General features: G+C 40.5%; 1 protein-coding gene across 2 annotated transcripts in view; it reads right to left on the reverse strand.

Annotated features, from left to right (window-relative positions):
* Positions 1-467: 467 nt before the first annotated feature.
* ARFGEF1 (ARF guanine nucleotide exchange factor 1) overlaps positions 468-25,703 on the reverse strand; it is a 48,377-nt gene continuing 23,141 nt past the window's right edge. For both annotated transcript variants that reach the window (XM_088540184.1, XM_088540183.1), the window contains 20 exons: positions 25,499-25,627; positions 21,645-21,803; positions 21,075-21,225; positions 17,865-17,955; positions 16,625-16,665; positions 16,368-16,537; positions 15,538-15,689; positions 15,201-15,373; positions 14,141-14,301; positions 13,412-13,542; positions 11,723-11,852; positions 10,514-10,649; positions 10,288-10,426; positions 7,239-7,308; positions 5,364-5,493; positions 4,827-4,966; positions 4,286-4,454; positions 2,447-2,585; positions 1,340-1,457; positions 468-632 (listed from right to left, as the gene is read on the reverse strand). In XM_088540184.1, the coding sequence (XP_088396310.1) occupies positions 474-632; positions 1,340-1,457; positions 2,447-2,585; positions 4,286-4,454; positions 4,827-4,966; positions 5,364-5,493; positions 7,239-7,308; positions 10,288-10,426; positions 10,514-10,649; positions 11,723-11,852; positions 13,412-13,542; positions 14,141-14,301; positions 15,201-15,373; positions 15,538-15,689; positions 16,368-16,537; positions 16,625-16,665; positions 17,865-17,955; positions 21,075-21,225; positions 21,645-21,803; positions 25,499-25,627 (2,688 nt within the window). In that variant the 3' untranslated portion in view covers positions 468-473. The remainder of the gene's footprint in view (positions 633-1,339; positions 1,458-2,446; positions 2,586-4,285; positions 4,455-4,826; positions 4,967-5,363; positions 5,494-7,238; positions 7,309-10,287; positions 10,427-10,513; positions 10,650-11,722; positions 11,853-13,411; positions 13,543-14,140; positions 14,302-15,200; positions 15,374-15,537; positions 15,690-16,367; positions 16,538-16,624; positions 16,666-17,864; positions 17,956-21,074; positions 21,226-21,644; positions 21,804-25,498; positions 25,628-25,703) is intronic.

A 25,703-nucleotide genomic window follows, 5' to 3' on the forward strand; every position in this document is an offset into this window, starting at 1 on the left:
TGCCATGAACAATAATTTCCATTTTCTTTTTACTATAAACATTTTACCCTTCAAAATACAGCTCTCCTGAGTGAGTTGTACTTCTTGCAGAAGCTCAAGCCTTTTACACGTATAGCTCTTTGGGTACTTCCCTTCCACCCCCGCCACAAGCATCTGTTGCTGTTCTGCTGCCTAGGACAGGAGAGGGGAACACTGCAGCCCATGCTGACAGGAGGCTGTGCTAAGAACTGGCTCTGTGCCCAGCAGGAGCCAGGGCCCAGAAACCCCTAGAAAAATCCATCGGAAAACAAAGGGACTGGAGCGGCGCAAGCCTTAAACACAGTTGCAAGCATCTGTACCGTCCGCCCGCGGGTACCCCCTGCCCGACAGAGAGGCCGCGTCAGGGATACCCACACGGAAGGGCTCAGCTCGCTGGTCCTTTTATTGGGCTGCGGAATCCAACGCGGGCCGGGGGCGGCGCTCGGCAGCGCCTGCTACTGCCGGCCGGCTCCCGGCTCCGGCGGCGGCGCTATGTGGAAGACGACGCCGATGCGCAGGAAGAAGCGGCGCAGCACGGCCCGCAGCTCCGGGATGAGCTCGAACTGCATGATCTCGCACAGCAGCGGGTAGTAGAACGACGCGTGGGCCTTGAACTGAGCCAGGGAGGAAGAGAAAGGCGGTTATTTACTCACCGTGGGCACTGGGCATCTGCACAAAGCCTGGTGGGAGCAAAGAGTTGTAAAGGCTCTGCCAAGTCAAAGCGAGAAACCCACAAAGGGAGGAGCAAAACCATCCTGCGAGTGCAGCTGGCAATGCCAGAACAGGCCTGCGAGCTCTGACATATTTTGGCAAATCCTCAGTAACTACGCACAGATCTTTGCTACTCCTTATTTTCTCCAAGGGAAACTTTTTCCTTGATCAGTTAAATTTGATGTTGCAGTTAGTCCCCTGCACTTAATATTTCAGTAAAGTTCTCTCTGGAATAGAGGAAGATCTAAGTACAGGTGCTAAGTAGTTGTTACTTGGTGAAGGTCTATGCGAACTACGTGTAGCACGGGAAGCATAGAATAAGAAGTCATTTCCAAACATTTCACATCAAATATCAGCCATTAATCCTTCTCCTCAGCAGGGAAGATGTAAAATCAACTTAAATTTCTAAAGGACTTCAGCATCTTTAATATTTTCTCAGATACATATTGTTTTAGCACAACACAGATTCCTTCAACATAGACCCTTTTGATCTACACAGCAGTCGTCTTTAAAATTAAGTCTACAACTGCATGCAAAAAAACCTAGCCTGGAACTATTCATTTACTGAATCACTGTTTCAAGCAGGGTATTTTTTTGAACAGTTACTTACCCTTTCATCACTTATCTTCAGGACCTTAGTCAAAAACAGGAGCAGCAGGTTAGTCCAGGCTTCCCGGTGACTTTCTGATGTAAGTGTAAGGAAGTAACCGAGCGCCTCGCTGCAGACACTAGAGAGGAAACACACAGACACTTTGCAGCTCACGTTTCACGTTGAGCCCTGCTCCAGAGAGGGAGCCCTGGCTTCGTGCCCATGCCACCGGTGTGGAGCCGTGCTGGAGAACAGCAGCGCGTCGTGGAAGTCTGCTGGGAAACAAGGAGCTGAGGCTTTGCTCAGCTCGGACCAAAGGCTTCAGTTCTCCACGTGCTTACAGACACAACTGCACTGTTGACACGTGTACTTAAAGTGCATCAAGTGCTCTCAGAGGGGTATTAAAACACAGGTGGCAGAACTATCTGTGCACTTAAACAGGAAAAACAAAATCCTCATGCTGATGGAACCAGGTGGCTTTTCAGCTCTGCTCCTTGATCGATGAACCTTAAAACAGCTCCACAGCGTAACTACCATGGGCAGCTTTGAGCCCTCCTTTACTCCAACACTTGCCTGAAGGATTTGGTAAGCTAAAAACACTCAGGTGAACCTTAGTGTTCAGAGTGCTCCATCACTGCCAAGCCAAAAGCTTTCCTGTGCTCATGTCTGCAATGGGAAAACAGCAGCAGGCCCCTAAGGTGCCCAAGGTTGCTGGAAGAGAAAAGCAGGGCTCGGGTGATGGCTGTTTTGCTTTTGAAGAACTCCATCATCCACCCCCCACCCGCACGCGACCAGGAAGGCGGCGCAGCCGGAGGGCGCGCGAGGCTCCCGAGGCTCCGCGAGGCCCCCGAGGCTCCGCGAGGCTCCGCGAGGCCCCCGAGGCTCCCGAGGCTCCCGAGGCTCCGCGAGGCTCCCGAGGCTCCGCGAGGCTCCGCGAGGCCCCCGAGGCTCCCGAGGCTCCCGAGGCCCCCGAGGCTCCGCGAGGCTCCGCGAGGCTCCCGAGGCTCCCGAGGCTCCGCGAGGCTCCCGAGGCTCCGCGAGGCTCCGCGAGGCCCCCGAGGCTCCCGAGGCTCCCGAGGCCCCCGAGGCTCCGCGAGGCTCCGCGAGGCTCCCGAGGCTCCCGCTTACTTGAGCAGCCGCTGCTGCACCTCGTCCCAGGCGCCGCTCCGGCTCTCGTCCGTGTACATGCGGAAGAGGATGCGCAGCCCGCACGCCAGGCTGCTGGTCTCCTGCTTCAGCAGGTTGGGCTTCGATTTCCCTTTGAAGCCTGCAGGAATGCACAGCGGCCAGTTAGGGTATTTCTTTTTAGCTTGCAGTCCCTGTGTTCCGCACGCAGACTGCTGGAGGCAGCACCTGCTGTGTTTTTCCAGCGTACCCAGTGCAAGGAAGCACTGAAAACATTTAGCCTATGAAAATGCACCAGGCCAGTGCATTTTGTATCTGTTTTTTGCACGTTTCCAAGCAGATGTGAAACCTGTGTGACAAGGATACGTCTGAACAAAGGATGAACGCACTCCACAAAGTCTTAAGCTTGCTTGGAATGGGAATTTTTGACAGTCCTTGATAAATCTGTGCCTCGGTTTACCCAGCAGCAAGGGGGGACTAAAGCTGCAACTCATGCTGCTGGCTTGCAGAAACACTTGAACTAGGGAGAAAAAAACCAGATGGTTTCTGACAAGTAACTTTAACCTTGCAGCCAATACCCGCATTGCCAAGGCACCCACTGCAGCTATGATCAAGGCACTCTGGCTCCTCACCCTCTGAAACTCAGTACATGAGTTCAAGGGATAAACTGTCCCCATGGAGCTATAGGTCCTTTCAGCACGTGGCACACGGTGGCATCCAGGAGGGTTTGAAGATCTCCAGAGAAGGAGACTCCACAACCTCTCTGGGCAGCCTGTTCCAGGGCTCTGTCACCCTCACAGGAAAGTTCTTCCTCACATGGAGATTAAACTTCCTGTGTTTCAACTTAACACCACTCCGTTTTGGAACATTTGAGATTGAACACTGAGAGCTGACAGTGCCTGAAGCTGCTCATAGATCATTTTAAGTTTGGACATGAATGGGAACTCCCACGATCAGAATTATGTGCTATTCCAGTAGTTAGGTCATGGTTACTGCATAGCTGTATACTGCAGAGTTGTAAGTTGCTGTTGTTGTACCCAACAAACCTCACTGCAGAGACTTAACAGCCAAGCTGACAGGGTAATTGAGATGGAGGCGAGGAATAAAATTCTTAAACCCAAGTGCTGTCTTGCCAATGGATCATTCTGTTTCAAAAGCACAGCTACAGGGTAGACTGCTTTAAGTACTTTTACTGAAAACAAACACTAAGAGACTACTGTTTCCAAAACTATTACTGTGTGAACACATAAGATCATTAAACTGAAATCACTAAGAGAGCTCCACACTAGCAAAAAGCATACTTAAATATTTATATGACCCCACTCAAATTAAGATGGTTTTGTGTATGCACATATTCATGCACTGAAGAGGTTGCTGCATATTCATGTGATGTATTCACTGTTAAAATATTAATGTGGCTGACTTTGGTGCAAGGAATGGATTAAATCAGAATGCTACAAAGATTCACTTTCCATCAGTTTCAGAGAACAGCACATATTTCACTCATACATTTGTACGCAAAACAACCCGCCCAAACCAAACAAGCTTTTGGGGTTGTGTCTCTGCCGTTTCCAAACACAGGACTCAGATTTGTGGCAGGAGGTCAGACCGGCTGCTTTACACACTGAAAGGTAAACCAGCAAAACCTTAAGGTTTGTGAAAGGGAACAGATACTTGACCTGCACAGATGAGATCTCCTTCCCCTAGGACTTCCAGGGTTATAAAGTTACAGCCTGACATTCGATATCACATTCAGCAAAGTAATTTTTGACCTATTCTTGGGTCAATTCAAAGCACAGTAACATGTTCTTGAAAAATATTTCTCTGAACCGACTGACCTACCTGCTTTCCAGAGAGCAGTTCTTTGCTCGTTGTTTGAATTGAATGCTTTAGCAAATCTGTGAGACTCCAGCAGACAATCCAGAAGTTTGAAAAGTTGCTGTGATGTTAGAAACCGGTACATCCCTTGATCCTGTGTATCCACATGAACATCAAAGTCTACTGCATCTCTCTAAAACGAGATTTCAACACTCAATTCACAACCACCTTCAGTAAGACACTGCGGTAACTCAATCCTACCTCGTTTTTATCTGCAGCTGCATTGAAACTTAAAGTCGTACTAAAAGTTGCATCCACACTCCAATTACTAAAATTTCTTGAACAATATCTATATTTGAACTGCCATAGTGTTTTGCTCCTGCACAGCAAATCCATTTTAATGAAAGATGTGGAAGATCTCAACGCAGCCTGGGGGAAATTCGCTAGCACTTCTAAAAACTGTGAGTTGGAAAGTGTTAGAGGTACATGTGAAAATTAATCCACTACATCTGTAAAAAGAAAGAAAAAAAGTTGAAAAGTTCACTCGTAATGGTCTTCTACCTACTTGTGCTGCTGCTAGATTCTCTGCATCCTCCTTTTTGCTCGTTGCTGGGAAGAATACAATATTGTCGATAGTCTGAATGAGTTCCAGCTGTACAACACACTTGATCAGAAGAGCAGCAAACAACTTCTGCTCTGGAAATTCTTAAAATGGACAAACAAACAAAATTCTTGTTAATTTAAAGAATTTTTACACTTTTCCTTTTAATCTCCTCTTAAAATTATCCCAAAATAGCTCAACTTTGGGCACACTTCTAAACATTCATAAACCTGAAATAGACCCATCTGAATTAGTCTTCTAAAGCCAGGACTGATCAGTCTGTAAATCAGCAGCTAGACTCCGGATTTTTGAATCACAGGTCAAAAATGCAGACCCAAGGGCAATCTTTCATACTACATGGAGGCAAATCAGTGTAATTTTCTCCACATGACATTTCTAAAATCATGGCTGGGGATACAACTAAAGATCTAGAATATTTGTGAATTAAAACTCTTAACAGATGCAAAATATGTAAGTATCAAACCATTAGGAAACACTCACTCGCTGCTGGCCTGGTTTTACTCATTTCTTCACCTACTGAGGGCCCTGCAGTGGGCTGATACGAACGTCCATCTGAAGATCGAGGCTGAACAGAATCATGGATATCTACTGACTTCTGCGAGACCGTGTCCTGAAACGAAAGCCAAAAAATTAACTTACAGAAAGCTTCAGCAAGCTCATCTTAAATAACGCTGTGCTCTTCAAGTCTATGACATTTGCTATTTCTGCGATCACTTTTGCATTCACCTTAGTGATACTCGATGTTGGCATTCAAGAGAGGCTTACTGAAAAAATGTCTTACTAGAAAAAACTGAAAATCGGTATTCGGCTGGACACCGAGCTGCTGAATGGCGACTCCAAGCACCAGAAGCTGTTACCAGACTGTGATCTTTGCTTGCCTTTACTCCCTCAGGGATCCCAACTGGAAGCTCCTGCTAGTGAGTTTAGGGAGGTACACAGGAACTTGCCACAGTAAGAGGACTGGGGTGGGAGGGAGGGGAAGGTACGTGTGGCAGACGGGCACCGCAGGAAAGGCAAAACCCGCCGCGACGTCGCTGCTTTCCCCTCGAAACGCAATCAGCGACAGAGGCAGGAGTAATTCCTGTGATTAATAATAAAGAGCTTTACCATTAACTCCAAAGCAGTCATACACATACAGCAGTCGGAGCCCCTTGCTATAACCCGGCCTTTCTGGGCTGCGTTACACTGCCAGTAAGGCTGAAACCTGAGCACACAGCTCCCATAAGGCTCATATCAACCCCTCATACCACTAATATACATATACATTTTTAATATATGATACTAAAGACAAAATGATCTTATGTCTGTACATATTATAAAGGTTATTCGAACTATCTGAAGAGAAAATAGATGGACATATCTAACACCTGAAAAAAAATGCATTTTACCAAAAGAACGCACCCCAAATATATCTATTTTAATACTATTTATTATACAAGTTCGCTTATTTTTGAAGTCTTTTTTATAGTGAAAATAAGCATGATCTTGAAAATTTGCATGTTAAACTATCTCAAAGAAAAGAAATCTTGCAGTACATTCACATTCACTTAACACACTTGGCATTTTTGCAAGCTGTCATGTACGACATAAGCAGATCAGATCTGTGGCAGGCAACAACAGTTACACTGACGTCAAACAACTGTATAATGGGCATTGGCCACCACTAATGTTTATATTCTAAGTAAATTAAATTAACACTCCATAAACAGAGGCAGTTGGTCTCTTAGTAAAAATGGTTTTGCTCCTTATCCTTTTGCTCCTTACAATTTCTTACCAAATGCTTCATTAGCCTACAAAGAACAATCTTGTGTGACTATCCAAAATCTAAACTAATTGTCATCAGCAGCCAAGGGCTGTCACTTACCAGCAAATCCAAAGTTCACATTCGTTTATTCTATGAGTCACAGAAAATCCAAAGGGTATGTATATTTGCAGTTTTAAATTAATGTGAAGTTGGAGTTATCAGTGAAAATTTAAAATAAAATAAAATTCCTACATCTACCTACCTCCAGCCTTTTATCATCATGAAAATGAGTATTAAGCAAACAAACCTACCTCTAAACACAGTATCACCTTTGGCAGGGACCCACCAGACACAGCATGTTACCTAGAACACACACTGATACTGGCTCGCTCCAAGCCCACTTCAAATGCTGCAATCTTCACTTTGCTTTCTAAACCCCTTGGCAATTTTTATCATTAAACAGTAATTTAAATGGAAATGTTTCTTTTTCCAGATAAGTCAAACCTAAACTATGCGTTTAAACTGGCATATTTTCCATTTATTTCACATTACAACATATTTTGACCAAACTCTTGCATGTTTTTGAACTGCTTTTTGTTTCAACAGCTTACCAGTTTTTCTCTTGCATCAGAGGGAGGTACAGGGCCAGCCTCCCCACTGCTTGGTCGCCAAGTCAGTAGCCTTGAAGACACAAGACCGGTAGAAAATTACACAATTTGGAAATATGTATCAAAACAAATATGGTGTCTTTTGAAGTTAAATTAATTGAAGACAAACATAAAAAGGATTTATTTTAGCTACTTCTTAAATTAATAAACTAATTTCAGTTTTAAAGAATAAAATACATGCATTTCATTCTTTTACACATATTTACAAAATTAGGTGATTTATTTTCTGAACTTCGATATTTCTGCCAATTGCCCTTGATGGAGGTGGATTCATTTTCCTCTAAAACATAAGAAATTGGCCTTTGGGCAAAATAATAGTAGTTCAGTACAATTAGTGGATCTCTTTCTCTCACACTGCCCTAAACTTCATTTGGAATAAGGAATGAATCTCCCTTGGCTAAACAAACGGGAAAAGCTGGAGATGTTTTGCCATGCCCTGCATTTGCAGTAAAATTGCACTTAAAATTCATTTCTATGTGCAATTCGGCACATGACTGTCTTGAGGATCTTTGTCTAAAGCACAAAAAAAAATCCAGCATTAATTGTAACTTATTAAGGCTGCCTGTTCCTGCTGATAATTGAGAGGAACTGGAATAAATAACCTAGGTGGTCTCATCATCTCTGGTTCTGTCACACCCATTACTACAAAGTGAGAGTGAAGTCATTCATCAGTAAGATCTCAGACTCCTTAGGGGGCATTTTTGAAATAAATCCTCAGCCTGTGCGAGGAAATGCTTGAAGGACGTTTGTGCCTGGGGCTCCTAGGTGAGATCTTCCCCGCTGTGCTAAGGATCCTAAACTCACAGTGCCCTCATCTCTCAAGCCCATAAAACTAAGACAAATTGGAGGTAATGAAAAGGAAATCTAGAGGTGCATAGCAAGATAACAAATAAAGCAAAATGACAACATCTGAACAAGGAATCACTGTTTCCTGAAAGCTGCCAGGACACAAGGCTACCGTGAAGCAGCAGCTGCAGATTACTCCAGCAAACATTACTCTGGTTGTTGTAAGATGAGCTGAAACTAAATAAATACTAGTATCACAGAAACGATTAAAATGAAAGTATCTGGGTGATCTCCACAAGTCTCTTCCAATCTCAGCCCTCCTGTGATCTGAACCTCAGTGACTCTGTGGATGGCTACAGGAGTTTGGGTGTTTTGAACACGTGGTCCTGGTCCCGGCTGAGGCAGCTAATTGAGTGCAGAGTTTTTCAGAGATGGAAATAGTATCATTACCTGGCTCTGCCTCTCTTTACAAAAAAGATAATTTGTCAAGAATAAGCAGCAGCAAAAGCTAGTGCTGCAAATATAGAATGACTGGAGGCAACATAAAAGACCTCATAGTAAAGGAGTATGCTACACAGTACTTGTAACATTTTTTTTTAATAAATGCTGACAAAAGAATGGATGCCTAATCAGAGTAATAAAAGAATACAAAGTGTCCATTAAAAATCTAAGTGAAAACCTGCATATTTGTGTTAACATAATTTCTTCTTGCCTGCTTAAAAGAGCTTCAGCTTCAATTATACATTATCAAAGCCAAGGGACTTGTTTGGGTAGTTTGGTGTTGTCCACCAAATATTTGTAAAAAAGGAAACACGCTTTCCCTAGGGAGAAGGAGACTGATGACACGCTCAATGAAATACTCTGCATGTGAAGCCCAAAAGAGATGTACTTCCCTCTTGGAAAGTTGGAAATCTCCCAGAAATACAAGAATGGAAATAGTATGATGACTGAAGTTTTTAAAAAGGCTTAGAAAGAAGGTGCTGGATACGATCTTAGGATGACTATCCTGCTTGAAAAGTAGAAGTGCCATAATAATAATACGTATTTTCAAAGCAGACAGAGCTAAAGACAACAACAGGGTTTTGAGCGCGTCTAAAGATTAGCATCTTCCAAATGCTTCTATAAAACAGTTTATAATATTAACTGTAAGAAGACTCAGAAGGAAGAAGTTTTGAGTACCTGTGGAATGCAAAGAAAATATTCTTCAGGCACTCCCCTTTAAAATCCTTTTAGGTAAGGAACCTATTAAGTCAGGTCTAATTCAACTGAACTTCTAGCCTAACTCCCAAATATTTCAGCTTTATTTTAGCATTAAAACAGTGCGATCTCACACAACATTAAAAGGAAGGAAAGACTGACATGGAGAAGGTTCCTTTTGGCTTCAATTTCCTTCAGGTCTGAACTAGATGATATCAGGAAGTAAAGACTCTGCACTAAGTCTTTACACACAGGACGACCATTAATGTCACGGTTCAACACTGAGACTCAGACTGCAAAACAGGCCATGCTTTAACTTGGTAAGGATGGAGTAGGGCGAAAATTCTATTTCTCAGGAACGCTACAAGTGGTTTCTTGTTACTCTGCTCCATGGGGTGCATCTCTAACACATTACTTCAAATAGCAGGGCCTTTTTCAAAGAAACTTACAGGTAGAGTTAGGTCAAGCACAAAGAAAAAGACAATTACCAAGCATGGAGGATCACGTTCAAAAATAATTTAGAATTTAAATAAACACAGGATGAAAATTAATCATCAGTCACAAAGTCTTAAATTAATATTATTATTGCAATATTCCAGCTCACATTTTGTGGAAAAAATAGATTGTTTTATCTGTAATTACAAATTGCACAGTCTATTATTCTGCTAGACAACACAATGACCAGAGATCAGACGGTACTCCTCAAAAAAGCCACCACTTTTGAACTTGTATCAGGTTAGAGTATTTCTTTGTTCACCTCCTGTGTGGCATTTCTAGTTTTTAATGGTTTATCATTTATGACATGAGAGAAGTATATCTAGTACTTACTTAATCATTACGTTCCAGAAAAGACCACTGCTATTCAGCCTGCTATGAACTAAACAGCCCAACAGAGCGGAAGTGCTTTTTGTCCCCCCTGCACCTAGTAGAGCGATGGAGCAGTTTGAAACCCACAACCCCCATTTATCCAAACTGTGTTACAAAGCACCAATATCGACAGTCCTCTTACGCGTGAGGGATTGTAGTTTTGAAAATATCCAGCATGCAATTGCAAGTCTTATCCCAGATTTCTAGGGTGAACTTTTCACCATTTAGGATGACAACATTCTCCAAACAGTTTGTACCAGAGCGTGCTAGTTGTTCATTGTCTGGAAGAGACAAACAGCGCATGTGTTTATTTGCATTCGACATGGCAAAATGTTGGCATTGTTTAACGTAAGTTGGTACAATCCTACCTTGCTGCACACACCAGTACAGCTGTGCAAATATATCATCCAAAAGAACATCACTAAGTACTTCTAAATACTGCGTGAATACATCGCATATTGCATAAAGTGCATGATTACATGTAGTTGTCATCCATTCAGCTTTCTAGGAGGGGAAAAAAAGAAGCAACAACATTGTTTAAGGTACAACTTGATGTATTACTTAATGTATATTTAGGACATGCCTGTCTGCATTTATACTACATATTTTTACACAACTTGGGTTTGCTTTATTAACAATCAGTATCATTATTTAGATACTGACATGCAGCTTTGTTCTACAAACAAGCAACACCACCAAATGCACGCAAATGATTATTCTTTGAGACCAGAGTATATGACTGGCAAGTCCTTACCACATGACACACTAAACTTACTAAACTTACTGCCTGACCTAACTCAGTATTTTAACACCAACCTGTTTTCTTTGTGTCTTCTCGGTATTTTCCAGAGAATAAAAATTTAACAAATGCGACTTCTCTTTTTATAAACAGATCTGAACAACTTTCATCAGACTTCTAATATTAAAATAGCAATTTATACTTTAATGCTTCCAGGAAAAACTGATACTGTAGCCTCAGAAACATGGGCAGAGACTGTCTTGGTGACGACAGGACACGAGGTTCTGCAGCTTTTCTAAACCCATTTGTTTTGCTTTCTTGTCAGGACAGTATCTGTTTGGCTGGTCAAAAGGGTGCAAGGAAAGCAGCTTGCTTTTTATATGCAAGTCAGGACAAAGTTTTGAACAAGCCGTTTCTCAGCTCTTCCAAGTGTGACCTCACTTCTGATTACAAGTGTCATCCCATCAACCTTGTTGCCACTAAATGACTGTGTACAAGAGATTCAAGACACGTCAGTGCCGCAGTTCTGCTCACAAACCCTAATTTAAAACATGCTGTGCCTGGTGCTAGTCTGTTGCTCACCTGTCCTTTAACACATAGTGCTTAAAAGGGGAAAGAGGAGACATTACTTTCCAGAGAACACTGGGGAAGAGACTACTTCTCAGAAGAGACTACTGAATAAAGCAGAGTGAGGCAGGGAGGGCGGGTGGCTGACCATGTACGTTGTGAGGGCCCCTCTACATTGGTTGGTAAGATATATCACTCATTATTCAGGGTTTCTATTACAACAATACTGCACATTTTCCCCCCTGCCCTCCATTTTCGCCTTCCCCCCCACCTCAGTCTGCTGCTCTGGCAGTTTCATGTTGTCAAATATCCTGAAGACAATTCTAAATAAATCTTGCCACCAGTGTTTTTCATAAGTATGGCCATATGTCTTCATTATTTCAAACATTACCGTTAGGCCCCTAAAAAGGAAAAAGAGAACAACAGATATGAAGAACTATGAAAAGACGTACCCCAGACCAAGTTTGTCCAGCTAGAACTGGACAGTTAAAGTTACTGTTAACAATATTACACATTGATCTGGACAACAGGAGCCTCAATCACACAAACACACTAAAACTAAGTAGAAAAATACCCCCCCCCTTTTTTTTTTAAATACTTTCAATAGTCACAGACCGTACACAGAAAACTTTGAGAACTGTGGTCATTTCAAATTAAAAGACAAGTACAGCTCAATATCCTAAGGAACAAAAATTTTTAGGTAAGTAAACAGAGCTCTAAAAATGAGTATTAATCTTCACTGACTACAGAGGGGATATAGATGCATAGGTTACATCTAGACGTGTACATTTAAAATTATATGTATCCAGTCTCACACATTTATCATTAAAACTGCATCAGAACACACTTCATTGGCTGGTGGTGGTGGAGAATGTTTGAATGTTGGGAGTTCCAGCATTAAAGAAAAATAACCAGGTTTTATGCAAAATTCAAATACATGTTTGCTTTTTTCAGCCCATTTCTGCAACCCACAACCAGTTGCTGAATTTTGGTATATGAAGTTTTAAAATCCTCGAAGTAAGTATCAGGAGGAAGATGTGGGAGGAAACTGGCAGGACCAGGGATCCAGGAAAAAGATTCCAACAGAATTTTTCTGTTGGGGTCAAAGAATAATAATAATTTAAAAAAAGCCTACACTACACATTTTACATTTATTCAAATAACAAAAGCAGAAGTGTGACACAGAAGGCTTAGCAGGTCAACTATGACAAATCACTAAACTGGAATGCTTAACAGGAACATATGTTGCTTTTAAATATATCGACAAAAGCAATAGAGAGGATTAGAGTTGCTACTAGAAACATACAGATTTGGATATAATCTGATTTAGTATCTGATTGAAAAACAAAGATTTAGTGTATATTGTTTGGTTGCATTTGACCTACCATATCAAAATAACGTTTATTTGTTAGGTGTCATCAAAGTTAAGCTGCCTTTTACGTTTTACTGTGTTCTATATATAAATTGCCCTCCACCCCATCTGACACCAAGTACAGAGTTGAGCTGTTATTATGTTGTAAATTAGTTACAAAGAGTTGATATATTTCAATTTACTTAAGTGTTATTTTTTATACCCTTATGGTTATTCACCCTAAAAAGGTGCTAAAATGTTTAGCATATTTAATTTTAAGAAAACAATGTACTTGTCTACTTAACATAAGGCAATTACAGACACATAACTTTAGTATATATCTAATGGATGGTAGCTTAAGAATTTTAAATGTAGTGAACGCAGATTAAATTTCTGTATTTCCAAATCTGTTTAAAAGGTACTTTTAAAAAGTCTGCTCTTCAGCTAAATTAAATATATAGCTAATATACAACTATATAATTTAGTAATATAAACTCAACTATATATATAAACCTGGGCTGGTTACATTTACTGAGAGAGTTAGTTATTTCTCCTTTAAGGGTGTAAAGCAAGCCTTTTAAAATTTGAATTACAAATACTGATTGTTACCTGGTTCTTACATCTAATTTGCATCTATTGATGATACAGGACAACTCAAATAGAATTGGGAACCATCCTCTCACCCACACTCTGTCTTCAGGAGCTACATTCATATCATCACTCGTGTATTCCTTGAAAGCCTTTAGGAACAAACACAGTGTTACAGAAAATAAATGAATCCAATGCTTGGCCAGAAGTGTGAGCGTCTTCAAAATACAACATAAACTGGATTGCAAATAATTATGGCTACGGTATGAGTGTTACAGCATGATACTTCAAGCGAGCTGGCAATCCAAGTAATAATACTGGGAAAGGAAATGTTATTCAAAGTAATGTTTAGTTCATTATGAAAAATGAACTTTGAAAATAATGAACTGGAGGCATTCAAACATCTTTTTAAGGAGACTGGGCATTTTCACTTATGTCATTACATATTTGCTGGCAACATTTCTGAGCAGAGAACAGATCCTGACGTTGCTCTTGAGCAATTCTGAAGAAAGTTAGCAACCAGATGAACTGGGGGAGGAGGGAAAAGGAAACAAACAAAAATAATGTGCTGATACTTTCAAAGCCTGTGGCATTCTATGCCCGTGCTCCTTTGCTCCTTCTAAATTAAGTATATTCCTCATTAATCTCCAAAACTTGAAGTGAAGCCAAAAAGGCTGGCGCAAGTGATTTTTTGCCTTACAAAAGCTCTGTTGATTAAAGCACCCGTGACCGAGCGAACACGGCCTATACCTGAGGTCTGTCAGACACGTATTTGGCGCAGTGGCGGATGAGGCGGATCGCTTCCATGCTGGTATCCGGAAATGCTGCATTGCAGGCAAACTCAGACAAGCACTTCACTGCGTCCTGGAAAGAGTCTATGGTTGCTGGGAAGTGCTTTTCAAAGACAATTGCTGGGGGAAAAGGGTGGACAGAAGAAGAAAAAAAAATACAATGTATTTTAAGGCAGCTTTTAAAATCTATAAATTCTAATATGAAATGAATGCAACAGAAGCAATGTGAGACTGTTCAATAGATCAATCCTTTCAAACGGTTGAGTATTAATAAAGACTAGAACAAGACTGCTCAATGAAATGTCACCTTGAGGGCATCTAGGTAGAATATAACTCAAAGAAGGGAAATTTTACAGTTAAAAAGCCTGCTGCCTTATTATAGCATCAAGTCTGTGATCAGACTTGAAGAGAGCTAGTTAGCACACTGTGTTTCATCTACAAAGGGTCTTCTCTCAGCAATATGGTCCTGCTGCTTTGATTTTAAGTAGTCACATTCAAGGAATTAAATATTCTTAATCCCAAAAGTGAAACTGCTTGAGGAAGGAGCAGAGTCTCAGAGAGCAGGTCCTTTACAGCACTTCAAAGTTTGAGACATAGATTATAATGGAGCAAAATCACAGTCCCACCTGTTTTGGCACTGAACAGGGCTCTAGATAAGCTCAATTCAGAGGCATGGAAAAAGATAAGCACACAATGTAACAGTAAAATGATTGCACAAAGCTAGTTTTGAAAATAAAAAAGAACTTCCTAAATGAAGCTGAATGCAGCAAGTAAAATAATGCAAGATTTGAGTGGTCTTACTTTAGAATACTTTAAATAGGCAAAAATTTCAAAAACGCGAGATGGATGACATCAATCTTGCTGAATTATCCTCACAAATATTTTCAGAGAGGATTGTTTGAAAAGTGTAAAATACAGGTTTTAAAGCAAGCAAGGCTCACTATGCAGGTTGCAGAGTCGGAAGAATTCCCACTTCCAGTTAGGCTTTTGTTATAGCTGTGAATGTCACCAGTACTCACTGACAATGTGTCCCGTCGTCTGGAACGCAAGTTCCACTATGCTCTCATCCTGGTCTGAGGCAGCCAAATGAAACACCGAAAAGATGTTTTTCCAGCCTGAGCGAATGTTAGCAGCTTGGGAATTTACCATCTGTGCAATACACCGTACAACCATGTCTCGAATGGTAGGAGACCTAAGTTAAGATGATAACAAACACGAATTGCTTCAACTAACTTACATAATCAATTAGAATAGTATCTTTCAGCAGCAACCGGTTTTACAAAAGCAGCTTGAAACATTAATTGCAAAAGTCGATGCTTACGCTCCGCAGCGATTCTGTTAATTTTATGGTATTACCTGTTTCTCTTCATTATATGTTCAAATGGTCTCAAGAAGTCCTTCTGGAATCGGAAATTCGCAAGTTCTCCCTTTTCCAAGAACTTCATTGAGAGTTGCCTTAATGAGTCTACTGCAAAAATAGCCACATCTTCATTGGGATTGCAGCCAACCTGATCGTGCAAGTAGAAACTTGTAAGTTTGCTTTGGGATTCCACCTTATGGTCTCAGCACAAGCTCTGTGTGTATTTGATAATGGAGATCTGAACAGCACTGGAAATCTTTTAAAAACTAAAGACTAGCCATAAACCACATTGTTACACTTAATTCCCCCAATTCTTAATCTCTATCCAATTCCAACTGTATTCTGTATCATTTTAGCATTTAAAGCTTCCTAAAAATAAAAGAACTGTCTAGAGAGACTTCAAAATGCTGCAGTAAAAATACATGTCATGTCAAGCACTTACATTATATGTAGCTGATTTAGACATAAACAGGAAATAACCTCACATCCCAAACTTCTCACAATACCCAAAATAATGAGAACATGTAAGGACCTAAAGGCAGTCAGTTTCACACAAGCCAAGGCAGAATTTAACTTAAACAATGTATAACCCTGCTTTTACAGTTTTGCTTTTTCATGGATCTTTCAACTTTAATGTTATTTTTTCTGTTTTAAGGTATTTACACATAAAGACAGAAAATCGACATAATTCAGGTATGTGCATTTTTTTAAGAAATGGATCAAACAACTCTCTAAATAAAATTTATATTAATAATTCAAGCAGTGTAACGATTACCAGGGATACCTTATTTAATAATTTAAGCAGCATAACGATTATCAGGTTTACCTTATTAAAATGATCTCCAATAACTTCCCAGATTCTAGACCACTGTAGCCTTATTCGACCCATGTTGTAGTAAGAAATCTCTACTATCTTCTGCAGACTGAACATCCGAGGGTGGGTAGCAGACAGCAGTTCATCCATAGATACAGCACAAAGCCAGCGGACAAAATCCACTGTTAAACGATCACAGAATTTTAGTATTTTTTCAAAGTCATCACAAAGCTGCTTTGTAGTTGACAGAGAAAAAGATTTAAACTTACCAATTGCATTTCCATCCAACCTTGTAGATCCCGTAAATATTCTGCAAAGTGCAGTTTAATAATTATTACACTTTCTAAAACAAGGCATCCATTAAAAATGGATGCAGAGGGTGTATCTTTACAACTCCCCAGCTACTTTTATTTATTCAAAGAGTTAATAACCATGGCAAAAAGTGAGAGTGGGGAAAAAAAAAGATTTAATTCATTTCAAATATTTAAAATTGCTCCCACGTATGTCTGGTGGCTGGGGATGAGCACGGTTTCCAGCACTATCCATCCATTGACGACTGAGAAATAATTTAAGCTCCCTATAAGCTGTTCAGCCCTGATCCAGATACAGAAGTCTGACTACTCCAGAGCACACAATCTGTATTTGCCTTGACAAATAGCTACCTGAAAACACTTCCCATTATGAAGCAGGGAAAAACAGTGGAAGCCTAAAGAGCTATTATGGGTTTGACACTAAGTCCCCAGGCAGTTCTGTGCCAATTTACTATATATAGTAACTATATATTTACTATAAGGCAACTTTTAGTGAACTGTCATCAATCCTGCTGCCTATGCTGCCATCAGGGAGGTGCTTGTAGGGCTTCACAATGACACCACCTTGCTCTGCAGTAGCCACTTTTGTCACCCTTTGCCACCACTGGCACCTCTGCCACCCTTTGGCAATGGTGTTCTCTGACTTACAATGCGCTGAGGGAGCAAGAGCCACTAAAACTCTTGTCTAATCCGTACAGCCAGATACAAACTGAGAATTTTGACATCTATTAGGCCCCATCATTTCTAGGTGGCATGAGTAAGATCTGCAGAAAGACAGATTGCAACAACAGTTTCGGAAATTTCAGGCACCATCCACGTAGCCTGGAGGAAAGGAAGGAGTCGGTAACTACATTTAGAAATGGGTTTGTCAATAAGATTTGCTAAGTTATATATATATATCTCAGCAATGACGATGCACCAAGCAGTACCATCTTTATTTCTGCAACTCTCCTGTAGTGATTTTGTATCAACAAAGAGGCTTTTTGCCTAATTTTCCTTTTCTTCCTTACTACAAACAATTTCTGCTCCCTTAAATAAACACATTAAGGAAACAACCCCACCTCCCACAGTGATTTAGTATAGCTGAATTTATAGAATAGTGACTCTAAATACTTGTATAACTAATAATTTCTTATCATTAGGTGCTCAAACACTGTTTTAGAAGTTTGAGATGCAACCAGTAAACGTAACACAATACCTGTCCACAGCCACGACAACACTTTGGGAGCTAGTTTCACCAATGGATTCCTGAATACTTGCTATCTGCTTCCAGTCCACGTTTCCACCAACTACAGAGAACAAAGTTTGAAAAAGACATAAGAGGCAACCAAGAAAGGGTAGGGGGAAAGAGGAATGAAACTCATGTCACTGCCTGTACAACTGAACATATGTTTAATTCAGCATCAGAGCAGCACAATATTAATTTCCCAAGCAGGAGTACTATATCTCAGTGAATTTCCTGAAAGTAAGTAACAAAGGACAGGGAATATTGCACAAAAAAGAATTTTTCACACATTATTAGCGGCGAGTGAGTAAAGCCATCCTGGTAGTCTTTCTTTTTTTAATCATTCATAGAGAAAAGCTTTCACCAGACCTCCCTTTTAAAAATAATGAGGGGGAAAAAAGGCAATTAAAAAGGTAAATGTTTGTCCTGCCAGCTAGAAACCGTATTCCACAACTAAAAAGGTCACATAAAGGAACTCCTAACTTCACACTGAGCAACTTTCTAAACGTCACAGCAGCCTCTCCCGCAGGAAAAAAAAAAAAAAAAAAGAAAGAAAGAAAAAGGACAAAAAGAGAAATATTTTATCATCTTATGATTCTCGATAACTCTATCTACCCTGTATTTAGGTTTTCCTAGCCTATTGCCAAGATAAAGGGGGAAGAGGGGAGCCAAGGCAAGCCAGCAGTTTTATTCTGAGAGCCTTGCTGAGAGGGCAGGGCATCCTGCAGCACCGACAGCCTCCCTGCCTCTCGCGGGGGCTGCAGCCGCCCGGCTGCTCCATGTAACCCACCCACCCTCCCACGTCTTCTCCTGGGATATCCATGGAGTGTTCTTCCCACATGTATCACCCCCTGAGCACCTCTGCAGCTGCAGGACTTATGGGCAATGTTGGAAAGACTGGAGAGACAGCAGATGCGCCGGACAGCAATTTATATTCCAGCACTTAGGAGGTATTTCACCAGCAAACGCACAGACAGCTACACAACTCTGCTTGCTTTGCTTCTCACTGCCCAAAGAGGATGGATTTCTGGTTCCTGAAACACGACCCTTTGGATACTACCCGCTCACAGCAGCAGCTTTTGTCTTCCAAACTGAATAACAGAAATTAGAGTAGAAGAAAGTTACAACTCCAAATGAACACTCCGACCAAAGCAGCAAAGGAAGAGATGCTTATTCCTTTCTTTCACAAGACAAGTGCCTGCGAGATCTCTAACTTCCGAGAAGAAGATAAATTCTCCACGGCCAGGAGATGATGCCAGAGTGATGAAGACATTCGAATTGTGCCTGTCGAGTGCACGCCTTAATCCCCGTTCAAGTAGTAAATAGGCAATTTTTAAGGTACAAACAGCTATTTTGGCATGAAGTTGTGAATGCTGTAAAAAATAGATTGCTAATGCAATGGCTGATTTTGAACCCTGTTTGAAAGATGAGGCTCCTGCATCACTAGACTGCAAATTCACTTCCTCTAATTACCTGTCTGTATATATGGGTACATACAGTAGAGGTTTTCAGAATAACAGTTTTACAGGAAGATTGCTAGAAAGCCGCAGTTCCAAAGGTACTTCAGAGTAATTGTAGAAAGCAAAATTAAAATATCTGCATCCTGAGACAATAAGAAACCTAAAAGGAAGAGTTATGTTTTTGAGTTGTATGCATTAGAAATGTATGATTAATGGTCTTTTACGGCCAAAAATAGCATGCTGTGCATCCCAGTTAAAAACAAGAACGCAAGAAACAAGAGAGCTGAAACTAGGGAAACTTAAATTCAAAAACAAACAAGTCATAAAGTAACTGATTTATGGAGGAGCATAAAAAACACCCAAAAAAATGAGAAGGGGTGTCTCAGTTTTTGAAAACTACATTCTACTGAGTTAGGTATTTTTCCATAGGATTAAAGTGAAATAATTAAGAGAGAGAAATTTGTTAAATTTTCATGTGTTTACTATAAGAAACATTCCAGAATTTCAGTTCAGATAGAAATATTTTCATGCATTTAGACACAGGCTACTTTTGTTAGAAATGAAATTGTCAGAGAAAACAAAAAAAAATGAGCCGGACCTAAAGCAGTGTCTAACAAGTATGATTTAGGGACACCTGACTACACTTTACAGTCTTGAACTACTAACACTTACAAACTGTAAAGCCCAGCCACCTCAGCACAGAGAGGTGTTTGGAAGCAGCCGGCTGACCAGCCCCCCGGAGATGCAGAGGCACCTCCCTGTAGGAGCTGCTGGCCCATGCATTAACTGCCAGGGCTGCCCTTCAGCACCTCGTGGTGACGTGGGGGGAAGACATGGAGCCAGGCCAAAGGAGAGCACCTCAGAAAGAAAGGAATGCAAGCTAAGGAATAGAGAGAGTGAGGCCTGGTGGAGGGCTAATTTCAGGGAAACTATTCCAGAAACTACTCCAGAAAAACTGCATAAATACAAAGCTCACGGGGATACAAAGCTCGTGCCTGTCTGTGGGTAAAGGTGTTCTCATGACACCAGCATCACACTAAAATCCACACTTTCCTGTGGTCAAATGCAATTCTATACCTTGGTATTTCCATCGTTCCATCATATCCTATACCTGTAGGTCTCTAACTGTGTTCCTACAAGAACACAACCTTCAGTTTAAGATAGGACCTTTTCACTTTTCTGGGACAATCACAGGAAAGTAAACTGAGGCTTTATTTTTAAAAAGATTTTCTAATGTTTAGTTTTACTGAAAGTGTTACACTTTTATAGAATTACATATTTTTAACTAACTAGATAATTCTATATAGTTGATAAGTTCATTAACTTGATCATATTTAATCTAGCTCCTTAGTGGTTTGAATGCATGCATTTCTCACAAACATCCCATAACAACATGTTTAATCTGTACACACTAACTTGCCCGGTAAGTAAAGCACAAACTTTGCAATATTTAAATTCCTGGTCATGCCATTCTATCATCAATGGATTCTTGCTTGGTCAGCTATGCTTTTAATAGAAATATAAGCATTTACTTCTTGGAAGTTATCCTCTTCTTACATACACTCTCCCATCCTAGCAACACTGCTTAATGTAATAGAAAGCATTCCAGACACGTTTATCAAACCAACCTGATAGCCACCACCAAAGCCAGGCAAAAAATTTATCAACTGTGCCAGAATAAAGGCCGTTGTCAAGTGAAGTAATTAATACCGAGGTTACTTACCAAGCCCCAGCCCTGCAAATTCATCAGGTGCCTGATCTTTTGTTCCAGTAAAAGAACCTTCCCTGCCACGCACTGTTCCTGAGATGTAGCGAGGTTTTACTCCAGTTCCTATTAACTGTGCCAGCTCCAGTTGACTGATGCATTTCAGAATCTAATCCAGGGAATAAAGGAGTTACTTGGCAACAAAAAGTCATTTGAAATGGCAAACAAATTAAACATTTTTTCTAAAGGCTCATCTTTAAAGGAAAAAAAAATCTATTTTTTTTCTAATTCTAATTCTAACCTCCCCCCTCCATGGTCAGACAAGTGCTTTCAGGCTTCTGACTAAAGTAGGAGTGATTTAAGTATTACAGTGTTTGTCTGTCAGTATTTATTTTAAACTTGGATATGTTTTCCTGATTTAATTGGGTGCATGATGTGCATATCTACCTAAGAGCTGTATGGCAGCACACTTGGCACGCTGCCCGGGAAGCACAGCACTGTATGCAGGCATGCACAAACAAGCACAATCGGCTGCCCAAATTCAGTACACACATTTTCTTAAAGTTTAAAAACAAATGACTCTTGTACCTCATGCCAGGAGTTTCCTAAGTAGTTTCCATCCGTATGAGCCACCGTGATGAGTGTTTTAATTGTGTCTATATTCTTCTGTTTCATTTCGGTAATACCAGAGCTCACTGTAAGCAAGGTAAATCTTGCTAATGCTTGCACATAGGCATCTCTTTCAAGCTACAAAAGGGAGAAAGAAAATAAGGTTTGTCTTGTGTATAAGTATTTCCTTAACTTCTTTCTTGCATTAGAATCAATCTGATTTTTTTTTTTGTCTTCAACAGAACATTTCAAGCTAATACTAATATCCACTCAGGAGCCAACAGATCACATTTTACAGTTCAGTATTACAAGACTACTTAAACAGGATGAATTCAGCTTACAAAAAACTTTACATAACAGCAGTTTGCAATAGCCGATGACCGAACTTGATGATCCAGTGAGTCCTTTCCACTAGCAAGCTCGTATCTCGATGGCAGATGTTTCAATGACAAACATAGATCAGAGAGACAGTTCTGAGCTCCTAGCAGTTTTATTAAGTATGTGTATCACCAATCTGATAAAATTAAGTCAATGAATGAGTGCTTTGCTTTGCCATCTCTACACCCTCACTGTTCAATATGACAAATTCCTTCCTTAAAAAACTATTTGATACATCCTGTTAACAACCCAGGAAATATTGCAGACATTAAAATATGGAATGCTACAGCATGATTACATAGAAAATCTTTTGTTTAGTGCACAAAGGAAATCACTGCATTAAATTTTAGTGATGATACTATTTATCTTCTCTTCATACAACTGAATTTCCAAAGCTTTCTACATAATGAAGATCTCCTTTTTTTCCCTATAGTAAGCCAAGGAATTAAAAAATTAAATAAATAATCAGGCTCCCTCCACTCAGGAAGATAAAGTGTCAAGTCTGACAGCCAATAATAGACATGGTGCTGGCTTTTCTTTTTCTTTTTTCTTTTGAACAGTATGTTGCTTCTGAGGGAAATGACCAGAATCACAGAATGGTTAAGGTTGGAAGGGACCTCTAGAGATCATCTAGTCTAACCCCCCTGCTCCAGCAGGGACACCTAGAGCACGTGGCACAGGGTGGCATCCAGGTGGGTTTGAAGATCTCCAGAGAAGGAGACTCCACAGCCTCTCTGGGCAGCCTGTTCCAGGGCTCTGTCACCCTCACAGGAAAGAACTTCTTCCTCACATGGAGACTAAACTTCCTATGTTTCAACTTACACCCATTACCCCTTGGCCTGTCACTGGCCACCATGGAGGAGAGTTTGGCCCCATCTTCCCTACACTCTCCCCTCAGGCATTTGGTACATACTGAGCAGATTCCCTCTTAATCTTATCTTAACTCAATATTATTTGGGACTTAAAAGTCCCAAATGTTTCTTCTTAGCTAAACCTTCTGTGTTCTTCTACTGCACCTGAACCTACTCTCAAAAAGTTGCCTTCACAGTTTCTACCTTCAAGGAGTTTTTCCTTCTTCAAGTTTTCAGTGGGTTTTTTTGTTTGTTTGTTTGTTTGCTAGTTTGCCTTTTTTTGGCAACAGATTCTAAATTATACATCTAAAAGGTGTATTTTACTAGATCCATAAAATTATTCAGCATGCATCTACACAGCTTGGAGCACCTCCAAAGCCTGTGAGCTAACACTGCCATGGGTGAGTAAACAGCAACTGTTTTATAATCTAGGCAGATGAAATGTATTAATAGGGCACCAAAAAGGAGTGTTCCACGTGCAGGCACTCCATGGGTACAAACAGAGTACCTACATACCAAAGGTAAGCTCTCACACACCAATTTATTACAGAGGGATAAGGGGGATTACAGTTGAGCTCACAAGTTCTTGTGTTTGTTTGTTTTTTGCATGATCTGAAGTTCATACGGTGAAACCATTGCAAGTCAGAGAAACAAATCACACAGTGACAATTATAAATTATTCTATCTTGTTTAGATGACAGTTTTGAAATAAAAACATTAAACATATATTAAAACCAAACATACATATAAAAAAAATGTTTCACAGAGAAAACAGATGACAACAGAAAGTGACAACACAAGACAGAACCTCACAGGACTAGACAGCACAGCTGCCATATTCAACCCCAGCTACCACTAGGTATACTGGCATGGGCAGAGCAACTGAAGTATAACCACTGAAAAACAGAAATTTCTGTAGTCTTCAAGTCATACATCCTTCAAAAGAAATAACATCTTCTATCAAAAAGGGCTGCTGCATTCCCCCACTGTCTCCTACAGATGAAGGAAAAGGAATTCACCCTTTTTCTAAGCCTTCAAAGTGGAAGGGAACAACAACTAAGCAATGTGTCCATCAACCAGAAAGTAGAAACAGATGAGAGACGCAAATTAAATAAATGCTTTTGATGCCGATCTCGTTCCAGATTCTTAAATACAAAAACAGATTGTGCAACAGCCTCAGATTAAAAACATAAATAAGAAAAACCGGAATTTTTATCTGAGCCGATTGAGTGTTTTTAAGTCAGAAGTGAGCATGCATAATCAAAATGATATTGCATGCTTAGGGAACTTCCATAGAAATGAAAGCCTGCACTTCCCTCTGTTTTCTCTCATCCTATGTACACTCACGTAAACTGTTCTTAAGACACTGATCTTAGCCCTCTGTAGGTTTGTTCTATCAATCAGCAAAGTTGCCAGCACTAGGTAGGCATAAGAGAAAACTGCCTCCAGAGAAGATGCTGCAGTTCACTCAAACACACGTTCTTGGAGCACAGGGACCTTGCAGCAAGCCCCTCCTTCCTCCCCTGCGCACCAGGGCAGGCCTCTGGCAGCTGCAGAAACCGCTAATCCTACCCATTTCCCTTTTGGGATTCAGAAACAAAAATGACAGGAATATCCATTTCACTGAACCAGGCAAGGCCTTGTCAGGGAAAATTTTAAAGCAGGCCGGAAAAGAAGAAAGAATGAAGAAGGACAGAGGAAGGAGACCCTTCATGATGTCATATTTTTTTTTTTAGTCAGCTGTATCAGAGCCCTGAACCACATGAGTTATAAAAAGTTAACTAATTTGCTAAATCAAAGTGCGAGGGGGAAGGTGTTCACTGTAGTATCATAGTTCAAGCTATTTTTGTTTGGAGTTATAATGCATTTAACTTCTTTTTTAATATGCATGTGACAATGCAATGGCAAACAAGACCTTCCCTCCATGTATCCATGTGCTTACAAAGGGTTTATGGCAGACCAGTACTCCACTTACTAACTAATGCCCTACAATAAGAGAATATTCACCAGCTATGAACTTAAAGCAGAAGGGGAACACGGGGACCTAAGACGCAAAGAAAACCAAAAAACACAGCAGTGCCCACTTTAAACAACATTATCTCCCAGGGCCAGAGTCAGGAATACTCGTCACTGTGCTTAATGCAAGACACATTAATGCGCTGATCAGCAACGACATTTCCAGGGACATGAAGGTTAAAATGGTACCCAATTACACAAGTATTAGGAGAATGCTGTTTCTCTGAAGTTGAAGACAATATTTCAAACAATTCACAGAGATATTATTTAAGACTCATTTGGAGAAACCACTTAAAACAACAAAGCTAGAAAGGAAGGTACTTAGACAAAAATATTTTGTTGCTTGTGGGGAAATGAAAAGCCAGTATGAAAATACAGAATGACAGAAGTTACCACAAAAAAAGTCACAACTTAAGATATTTTCAGTCAAAAGAAATGAGACAAAGCAGTAATCCTGGAACTAGGCAACCTATTAGTTCTTCAAGCTATGCACTGCAATACAAGAAAACTGACTCTGGGAACCAAGCAAACACTATGTTTGTGTCACATAAATCACAATTTTGTCACAACTTTAATTTTTTATATTACCTGAATGCTGAAAATGCAAGCAATCCTGATAGCGCAGCGTATGCCTTCCAAGCAGAGGGAGGCAACTTCTGTATCATCACAGTCCTGCAGGCCCACGCTGAATGCAGCTAGGAAAGGCGTCCATGCCAACTGCAACACATGCAAAATAAAGGTTATGTTATCAACACTTAGTATTTTAAGTTCCAACATCTTTCTAAAACGTAAA

This window comes from Tinamus guttatus, unplaced genomic scaffold (genome assembly GCF_059628265.1).
Source record: "Tinamus guttatus ecotype Peru unplaced genomic scaffold, ASM5962826v1 Tinamus_guttatus_pri_ptg000056l, whole genome shotgun sequence".
NCBI lineage: Eukaryota > Metazoa > Chordata > Aves > Tinamiformes > Tinamidae > Tinamus > Tinamus guttatus.